This window comes from Engraulis encrasicolus, chromosome 18, assembly GCF_034702125.1.
Source record: "Engraulis encrasicolus isolate BLACKSEA-1 chromosome 18, IST_EnEncr_1.0, whole genome shotgun sequence".
Lineage (NCBI taxonomy): Eukaryota > Metazoa > Chordata > Actinopteri > Clupeiformes > Engraulidae > Engraulis > Engraulis encrasicolus.
Genome location: NC_085874.1, coordinates 39,842,486 through 39,853,088, shown reverse-complemented (window position 1 = coordinate 39,853,088; position 10,603 = coordinate 39,842,486). Strand labels below are relative to the sequence as shown.

The following is a 10,603-nucleotide window of genomic DNA, read 5'->3' as shown; positions in this document are numbered from 1 at the left end:
ACATTGGTGAATTCAGATGTCTTGTTTCAGATGTTCCAATACAGCTAATAAAAGCTACATTATAGTTTTAAGCACAGCTTTGTTTCGGCCTTGCAGCCTTGGGAGACCCAAACCTTGTGGGATTTGCCCCCTCCTTATTTTGGCTATTTGCCTACTCCATATGGCTAGTGAAGCTCCTACACCAGATGGCGCCAAAAACAAACGAGGCAGTGCTGGTCAGGACGCTATTGTCGGAGTCTAAATGCAGCTGGAGGAAAAAAGGGCTTGGGTAGGCTATGACTTCAGATCGGTTTTCAGAGGTAACTGTAACTCCATTTCACTGACCACGGGATTACCAGCACTTCGAAACACTTTAAAGACCAAAGAATTGGTCCTCTTTAACTTGGGAGACAACGCAGACAGAAAGGAGAGTGGTTACATGTTCTGTGAGTATGATAAACTTTACAGATGTTTCCAACATTGTTCTGTAGAGGCAGTGTTTGAATCTGGGACAGTTTAACGAAATAGACATGTTGAACTTGTATTTGAAAGAGTTGGCTGTGCATAACTTTTAGTTGATCTGGCCAGAGGGCAGATTTCGAAGCGTGCAAAGACAGTGCGTGAAACCTCAAGCGCGTAAGATGAAGTTGGGTTCCGCGTTGGGTTTGAGATGGAATGTATCCAGCACGGAACGCAGAGATGTTCTATACGAGGATCGTACATTCATGATGACATTTGGATTCGAACCAACACCTAGAGTTTGCACGCTGTGCCAGGTCCCCTAGAATTTGTTTTTAAGGGTACAGAAACTTTTTGGGGTGAACTGAGGCGAATGAGGAAAATGTGTTTAATCCTTATGGGGGAATTGTTTGTACTGCAGTTTTATTGTTATATTACTGTATTATTACTGTCATTTTTAGGGAGTGAATGTAGTAGACCCTATTGGTTAAACAAAAAGTTGTGCCATAATTTGGACACACAAATAATGAAAAGCTGAAAGCTGCCCCTAAGGAAATGTTTACACTTAAGTGTTTACACTTACATTTCAGGACACTGAAAAGTGTGGAAGTTATGATATGAACCAGACAGGCGTCCTAGGAAAGTTAGATGCTATGTGGTAATGCAAGGCAGAGGGTCTATGGCAATAGGGCCTACTAGGCAATTGTGTGTTTTGCATGGTCCATAAGGCACTCTGACTAACAAGCTAGACCAGTGTTTCTCAGCCGGGGTGCCGTGAGACTTTGAGAACTCCACAGGGGTGTCAGAGAAACATGACTGATATGAAATGTAAATAAAATGAAATCAATGCCTATAGTAAATTGATACCAGGGCTAGACTGGTAATTTGCCGCACAGGGCATTTCCCTGGTGGGCCGACAGTCATCAGGGGCCGATGCTTTTGTTTGTTTCAAATATTCCCTTAGACACAGGCATTGATGCATCCTTAATAGTAAGAATAGACCGATATATGTATTGGTATCGGAATCGGGCCGATATTTGCATTTTTTAAGTGTATCGTATCGACCGATACACGTGTGGTTTTGGCCGATACACAATATATATATGTTTTATGTCATTCTGTTTTTTTTTTTAAAAGCACCAAGACATTTTATTTTTTTATTACTTGATTGTTAGACATTACTTGATTGTTAGAGTGGGTGTTTAAATGTTACAAGTTCTACCTCAATTTGATAATGTTAAAGGAATGTTTATTTTTAACTTGAGACCTGGAATATTTGTCATTTTTAAATCTTTTTTTTAAACTCATATCGGCCCCAAATATTGGGTATCGAATATCGGGTATCGGCCAGGGGTGATGAAAAAAAAATCGGTATCGCATCAGCCATTAAAAAACCTGTATCGGTCGACCCCTACTTAATAGACAGTGAACTGAGCCCATCATAATAAATGTGGGGGTGGGGGTGAGGGGCTGCTCTATGCCAAAAAGGACTGGGCTGATTTGTGGTCCCAGACTAGCCCTGATTGAGGCCACATATTTATTCTAATTCCGAAGCTACTGCGTGTGTATGTGTGTGTGTGTGTGTGTGTGTGTGTGTGTGTGTGTGTGTGTGTGTGTGTGTGTGTGGGTGTGTGTGTGTCTCTATGTCTCTGTGTCCGTGTGTGTGTATGCTACATGCATTTTATTGGTTGCTCTGGGGTTGCCTTTAGATTTTTTTTATTTCATTTAAAAGGGTGCAGGGACTTGAAGTAAGGCTGACAAACACTGAGCTAGACTGCTTAACACTGACGTGAATCTTGCATTGACCTTTTTTTAAAGGCTTAAGAATGTGCCAAATAAACACAGCCCTCCTTAACGGCCATTTGGATTAGACGAGAAGCTGAAGAACTAGTTTGGATTAATGGATGCAGTGCAGACACAACACCTTTGAACAAGTCCCCTCATGTTGTTTTTTGGAGAATGGCCAGCTGTGAGAAATGTGAGACACACATGTGATGTTTTTCAAACACACACATCAATATCTATGTCAAGGGAAATCAATACATTAATATTGGGGTATACATAGCCTATACAGTACATTCCCTCCTGTCTAAAGTGGGGATCCCGCCCTCAAGGGTTTGAAAGGATTTTCAGCTTTTCCCCTTGCTCGCTCACAAAAGTTTTATTGGTATTGGGACACAGTACACTTTCACATGAACCCACAAAAGCAAGTGTTGTTACCGCACAAATACACCTAGCGCGACGCGATTGAAGCGACAGAGAATCGCTTCTGTGCAGCAAGAGCGATACGAGCGACTGAAGCGACTACAGTATGTCCGTTACAAGCAGAAGGCAAAGCATTCAAACATTCCCATTGGCTGTGGTCACTGACCTGTATACAGTCATTGACTGTCGCGGCTGGTCGCCGAACCGCGTCATAGAAAGTTGAAAGGATTTGAACTTCAAACTGTCGCTCTCGGCGTGCGAATCGCCTCTAGACTCTCCAGAATCGCTTTTGTTGCGCGACTCAATACAAAGTCAATTACTTCCGTCGCTCGCCTCGCTCTTGTCGCGCTAGGTGTATTTGTGCGGTTAGGGGCAAAATATACAGTGGACTGAGCCCATCATAATTGTGGTATGAGGATGGGGGGTGAGGAGATGGTTTATGCCAAAAATGTGGAGAAGACGCGCTCACACTATCGCCTAAATAGGCTACTGAACAATTCTTAACTGGGTGCTGAATCCCACAAAAACTTGAATGAATAAATGAAGCGAAGGACAGTACTCTTTAGATTTCTTCTTTGTTTATTCGCCCACGAATAAACAAAGAAGAAATCTGAAGAGTACTGTCCTTCGCTTCATTTATTTAGGCTATGCCAAAAATGCACCATAGGCCGGTTTGTGGAAGTGATAGCATTGGGACATAGGGCCCGATAGTGTGTGTACGGTACGTCCCCATTGCCCCTGTTCCCACCTTGAGAGTAGGATGTGGTTCTCCCAAAGGCTCCTCTTTGCTGTCTCTTGTACATCTCAGGTTACCTCCTTGGATATTATCACACACGCATGCGTGCACGCACACACACACACACACACACACACACACACACATACATACACACACATACACACACACACACACACACACACACACACACACACACACACACACACACACACACACACACACACACACACACACGCGCGTAAAAGCACTTAGGCTAAGTGAAAGACAAGAGTTCCCCCATGAATAATATAAGCCGAACATTAAGGACCTTTGTTTACGGACACTTCTGCTAATGTTCACATATATGGTGTGTGTGTGTGTGTGTGTGTGTGCGTGCGTGCGTGCGTGCGTGTGTGCGTGTGTGTGTGTGTGTGTGTATGTGTGTGTGTGTGTGTGTGTTGGTGTCTTGACGAGGTAGGAATTTGACAGGTTTTCTGCACACCCTTAAGGCATCCCCCCTAGGGATGCAGGTGAGGTCCTTCTTACACAGGTGTGTTCATCAGAAGAAGAGCATCAGTCATGTCGTATCTATTCATCCAATCTCTTGTTGCAAGTTTGCAGCTGAAAGGTTAAATGCACGACTTGCAAATTACTTCCTTAGTTGTCTGCGGATTCCTTCCAGAAACACACACGCACACGCGCGCACGCACACACACACACACAACACACACACTGAGATGTATGTCAGAGATTATCCAATCTGATGGCGTTACAATACGAAATAGTTAAGTTTGATAACTGATGCAAGACTATATTTTTCATTGCTGCTAGATATCTCAAGCCTCAAAGATCTCAAATCTGAAGGTAGGACTAGCCCTACACAGGTGGTTCAGTCAGGTTGGTCTTGAACAGGCTAGTGGTGATGGGCATAACGGATTCATTAGTTACAATTTATTTTCACATATTCCAAATGACCTGGTTTTACCTGTCCAATTCAGCAGGTGATTGGCTGGTTGAATGATCTCCTGGTTGAATTGAAGAGGTCAAACCAGGTCACTGTTTTGTTTTGTTTTTGCATTTTTAGACTTCATTTACGTAGGGCAGTCGGAAATGGAGACAGGAAGCCAGTGGGAGAGAGATATGGGGTTTGGTTGGGAAATTACTAGGGCTGGGCGGTTCTGGAAAAAAATCACGGTTCTCTGCACGATTTATTTTCATCAGTGGCGATTTTCCCCTGCATCTGAATGTTTCTGAAGAAAAGGCTGAAATTAAATTTAAAAATTTATAAAATACTGAATTTTAATTAATCTCCATTTCTATTGGAAGCACTTTTTTGGATTTTCTTTTTGAAAAAAAAAAAACCTTCTCTCATCAAAAAGTGAACCTTGTGTAGGTGAAAACCGTTATCACGTTTTTTTAACGGAATACCGCCCAGTCCTAGAAATGACCCAGGCTGGATTCGAACAGGGTACCCATGGGCATGCAAGCCCTGTGAAGGGGGCTCAGTGCGCTGCGCCACAGTGGCCCCCGTGGCCCCCGTGGCACTGGATGGTAACCGATGAGTCCATCACTGGTAGCCTGATTATCATCGACTTTCAAATCTCTGTTCGAAACTTGGTCTGACCAAGTGCATAACGATTAATGCTTCCCAATCGTTTCCCATTGGTTGACCCGCCTCCCTTGGTTTGCTACTGGTTGAGTTCAGAAAAAGGCTCTGCCAAAGTGTATACCAAACATTTTTTTAGTCCCAATAGAACGTCTCTGCTTAAACCACGTCACTGCCTTGAACACGCCTCTACTCAGGGCCGTTGGAGCAGCTCAAATGTGATTGGTTCCCGACAAAGTGGGTGGAGTTCCCGGAGCCCAGAAACGATATTTGTATTGCTCCTGGCCTGACTAGAAGCAATGCCGAAGGTGATGCGTCACTAGGCGTTCGTAGCCTGGCTACACCACTGGTGAATATGGGTGTGTATTCCCTCGTCTCAGTGTTGACTGGCCTCCACTGTCTGACCACCCTCCCAGTGTGAATGTGATGAGGTGAAGGGATGGGGACAAGGCCCACGTGTCCATCGCCCGAACACGCTGACGACACCATGCCCTCCACACACCTGTTGCCCGGCGCGGACGAGAACCAGAATGAGCTGATCCAGGATCAGAAGCAGCAGCACTGGGTGTCCGCCTGCAACCATCACCAGACGCAGACAAGCAGTAAGTCTTTCAGGTTTCTCTTTTTTTTTTTACTTTGCATTACATTCAGAAGACAAAACACTTTTACCGAAAGCATAGGGCAGTCATGGGTAAGTGGTTAGGGCGTCAGACTTGTATCCCAAAGGTTGCAGGTTCGACTCCCAATTAAAAATTACAAATATTCCAGGTCTCAAGTTAAAAATAAACATTCCTTTAACATTATCAAATAGAGATAGAACTTGTAACATTTAAACACCCACTCTAACAATCAAGTAATGTGTAACAATCAAGTATTAAAAAATATATATCGGTCTATCCTTACTATCTATCTATCTATCTATCTATCTATCTATCTATCTATCTATCTATCTATCTATCTATCTATCTATCTATCTATCTATCTATCTATCTATCTATCTATCTAATACCAGCCGTGACATGAGCGAGGCGAGCGACGGAAGTAATTGACTTTGTATTGAGTTGCGCGACAAAAGCGATTCTAGAGACTAGAGGTGATTCTCGCGACGAGAGGGTTAGTTTGTCGTTGAACTCCTGGGAATGTTATGCAAATGAGCTATGACACGGTGACTGTCAGCCAATGACTGTATAGAGGTCAGTAACTACAGCCAATGGGAATGTTGGAATGCTTGCGTTCTGCTTTCAGCAGACATACTCTAGTCGCTTCAATCACTTGTATCACTCTTGCTGCACAGAGGCGATTCTCTGTCGCTTCAATCGCATCGCGGCTGGTCTATTCGCCCGATTAGACTGAGTTACAACCTGTACCTCTCCTGTGCCTCTGCCTCTACTACCTGCCTGAGCCTGACATGGTAGGTGAAGCTTACAGGCTCATCAGCCCAGTAGACTGAAGTGTGTGACATGTGGAGCATTTTTTCCCATCTTGTTGTTTAGATGGCTGCACCTCCTCCCTCTTCTCCTCCTCCCTCTCCTCCTACTCCCTCTCCTCCTCCTCTTCCTCCTCCTCCTCCTCCTCCTCCACCTCCAACTCCATTGGCCCCTCGGGCCCGAGCCGCGCTCTGCTGGCCTCCCTGCAATCACTGGGGGAACACAATGATCCCACACTACTTCCACAGTCTCTACACCAGGTGAGTAAACAACTCTCTTCATTCAAGCTTGTTTTGCCTGAGTTAAGTTATTGGCATTCTCTACACCAGGTGAGTGAGAATGAGTCTTAGGTGCTGTTTCCACGTAGCTGGATATTTTTATATGTGGATATTTTTTTCTCCTGGTTGCATTGGTTTTGGCCTTCCGTTTCCACGTAGCAGATATTTAAAATCCAGGTATAAAAAGCTGGAGAAAAAAATATCCTGTTAAGGGGGCTGAAACGCATTTGTTACAATGAAGGGTTTATTTTTATCCACAAGTTGCACAAGTTTACACCTAAACAAAAGAAAAAAATACCCAGCTAAAAAAATATCCTGCTACGAGGAAACAGCACCTTACTCTCAATTTCCACGTCGATGAGTCCATATGTTTCACTGTCCTTCTCTGCATCAGGTGAGTGAGTCACCTGCCTCTCTCTCTGCACTAGGTGAGGTAGCCCCTTAATGCTCGCCGTACCTCCTGAGGCACGCTGTAATAGACATTGAAAGTTAACTACTGTAGTACTACAATACTATGACAGTGCACGGGGCCTTTAGTAATACATTACGACTTGGTCATTGCCATTCTGGTAACAGCTAATTTATAATGCCATGTCTTAAGGGGTTAAAGGAGCTCCTCTGCCAATTAAAATATGCTGTTGTATTGCTCACGCTACCCCTGACTTGTCAGTACACGGTGAAGCTGCATTTTTTTGGCTCAGCCCTTTCCTGAGCTATTCTATTGGGGGCAGCTTTTGTTTACATTTAAAACAATTCTTAACATAGGCCTATTCAAAATATTTTCCCAAAAGGTATTGCTGTTTTCTAGTTGTCTGCTGATGTTGCATAACCTTTTGGATGTTTTTGGGAATAAATCAAGATGTTTTTTTGAAATGTAAACAAACACCTGCCCCCATTACAATGACCAGGATCTCAGAAAAGGCTGAAGGAGCGCTACCTATCTCAGGTACTGACAAGTCCAGGGTAGTGTGAGCATTACAACTGCATGTTGATATTGGCTGAAATTATCCTTTAATTAGCCACTGTCACTCTATTCTCTAGGTGAGGCAATCTCTCATCCAATCTCTCTCTTGCTCCCATGATATTAAATAACTACATGGTGAACATGCATGGAATTTAATTGGGCATCTTGGCAGATTTGTCTCAATGGTGTAGTAGAACACATGCAAGGACAAAATGTTGCTTTCTATGTACAGAACTGCAGTTAATTTCATTAATTTACTGTGTTGCTTGTACCCACCACACAGTTTTATGTGGTATGCACACACACCTAGTCCTTTCAAATAATTTAAGGTAGTAATTTATCACATCTAGGTTTTCCTACGATGGGAACATGCATTGTATGATTTTAAAAGGCTTTCACCAATCTTTATATGTCTCCATGGCAGTTTGACTGGCTGGACAGGTTTTGAAGGGTTAACATAAATCTCAAGGAACTCACTTCAAAACTCTTAAGGTCATGCTCTCCGCCTTATTATGCAACAACAAAACACATCTGGAACACATTGCTTTATGTTAATAAGAACATGTTGGAGAACTACATTTAAGGCATGGGATATTCGATTTAGTGGCATGACACAACTGTGGTGTATAATGTTAAGAGCATACAACTGCAGAACTTCATTTTATTCTTGCGATTTTAGTAAACTGAGTGAAAATATTATCATTCTATTCCCAGGGTAAATTATGATTTTTCGTGAATCTGGGACTGATTTTCTCTCAGTTTGCTTGTCATCATAAATTTGGATCATGACCATGTTTTCTTTCTTTCTTTCTTTCTTTCTTTCTTTCTTTCTTTCTTTCTTTCTTTCTTTCTTTCTTTCTTTCTTTCTTTCTTTCTTTCTTTCTTTCTTTCTTTCTTTCTTTCTCTCTCATTCTCTCTCTCTCTCTCTCTCTCTCTCTCATCAGAGTGTTTCTGTTTTGCTTTGTTTATCCCAATGGCATCCCAATTAGCCTGTTTATCATCTTCAGGGGGTGTTGTGAAGTGAAGTGTTTTGTAGAGTAATTATGAAGAAAGTCATGTAAAATGCCACAATGTATCAAATGTGCCCCAAAATTGCATGGTTAACGATGTATTCTTGTGCGAGATCTTGAACAAAAGGCCTACCAGTCGTGGATGCCTCATCTAGCGGGAAAGTTGTTTTTTAAAACAGCTGTCAGATCACAACACTGCCATGTATCTTACACAAACCCTGCAGGGTAATACAGACGTCAAGTATGTAAATGCCTCGGCTGTTCTGGGTTCTATACTTAGAAGCTGGTTGAACTCTTGGCTCTTCTATTAGGTGATTTACCGCTTATCTTTACCTGGTCTACTCCTGAAGCAGCTTCTTAGTATAGCCTACCCCTCTGTGGGGTTGCAGGTTAACAATTTTAAGAATATGTACTATTATGACATCACGTTGGGGGTTCTGCAGGCTCATAGGAGTCTATGTAGAACCTTAGAATCCTGGGGGAGTTCCCCCAAAGTGATACCATACCTGAAACCCCACCTTTCACTGGTGAATTGCGTTGCCAGATGGAAAATGCTGGGTTATCGTATCAAAACCTCAAAATGATTGCTTGGTGGCTTTTTAGGAGGAAATCATCGTATAAGACCCAAATTGTTGTTTCAAGGCATCTAAATGAACTGAATAACAACTCTGAAATGATCGTATATCATGTTTTTTTGATCGTATAAAATGGACAGAATTATGGTACAAATACGATACTTATCATACGTCTGCCAAAACTGGGTGAATTCATCATGTAGCTCCTCTTCCTGTCTTTTTTTTTTTTTTCTCGCTAATTAGAGGTGTAGGCCTAAATCCCAGAGGATCAGAAAGATGAAACCCTGCAACCGACCTGTCTGCAGTGCTCAATGCAATTCATCAGCTGTTTGTTTTTGTTTGGCATCTGTACTCTTTGAGCTTTTTTAAGCCTTAATTATTCCCTACAGCACAGTGAGGAGAGAAGGAAATGTGTGAGGAGAGAGAGATTGTGAAGGATTGGGAAATGACCTTGGGTCGGAATCGAACCCTAGTCCCTGGTGTAATAGTACAGCATCTTAGACTACCGAGCCACAGCGTTACCCAAAATCATAAATGTTTAGGTGATAAGTTATAGCTCCCTAATTGGCAGCAGCACTGATGTTGGTACAACAACAGGATTTTTGTTCTCTGAAGCATGCATGTCAGGCTATATCCGGCATTGACTTTAACGATGAACAGCCCTGTAGAAACACTCTAATGCAGAAACAATATCACAATATCACAATAAGTGCTGTTGAAGAAAACAATATTTCATCTGGGCAGAAAAAAATAAGATAATGTATTTAGTTCCATCATATATTGCTGTGGTTCTGTTATAACTTACTATGGTGTTGCAGCAAGAGTATTCCTTTCCTGACACTTCTCCTGATGCAGCTATGACATGGTGTGAAGCCAATAACCAAAGTGTACTATGCTGTCATTGTGTAGCAACCGCATATTTTGTCAAAATTGAATTTAGATCGAAAATGGTCTTAATAACAACTCCTTTATCCCCGCCTTAGAAATATTGCTATGTCAAAGTACGGTTGAGTTGCAGGAACAATATCCAACCTAATAGCAAGATTTTGAAGGCATGTTTCTCAGCTTCAGTGTCGACATAGTTACTGCACTTTGCCTTTGTAGGGCAATATATTTGTGAAGCCATTAACCAAAGTGTGCTATGGGCCTCCGATATCTCTCCTGCTTGTCCAGATGATGAATGTCTGGGTTTCCTCAGACAGCACTGTGTGGCACAGAGTATGTCAAGGTTAGAATGTTAAGGTCAGAAGGTCAAACACACACAAGTAAAAGAAGAAACTTAACTTGAAGTCACTTTGTATAAAAGCGTTAGCAAAGTATAATGTAATATGCAGTATCATATGTATATGCAATAGAGTGATCCTATTTCAAAACAGGTGCAA

The 10,603-nt window shown here is 42.3% G+C and overlaps 1 protein-coding gene across 3 annotated transcripts in view; it reads left to right on the top strand.

Moving 5' to 3' along the window:
• Positions 1–291: 291 nt before the first annotated feature.
• The window catches only part of cnstb (consortin, connexin sorting protein b), a 39,220-nt gene continuing 28,908 nt past the window's right edge, over positions 292–10,603 (top strand). Inside the window, exons 1-3 of one of the 3 annotated variants that reach the window (XM_063223607.1) lie at positions 292–425; positions 5,384–5,569; positions 6,461–6,654. In XM_063223607.1, coding sequence (XP_063079677.1) covers positions 5,407–5,569; positions 6,461–6,654 — 357 coding nt within the window. In that variant the 5' untranslated portion in view covers positions 292–425; positions 5,384–5,406. Of the gene's footprint in view, positions 426–5,106; positions 5,570–6,460; positions 6,655–10,603 lie in introns of all 3 variants that reach the window. The other 2 variants (XM_063223610.1, XM_063223609.1) reach the window with 2 other exon arrangements.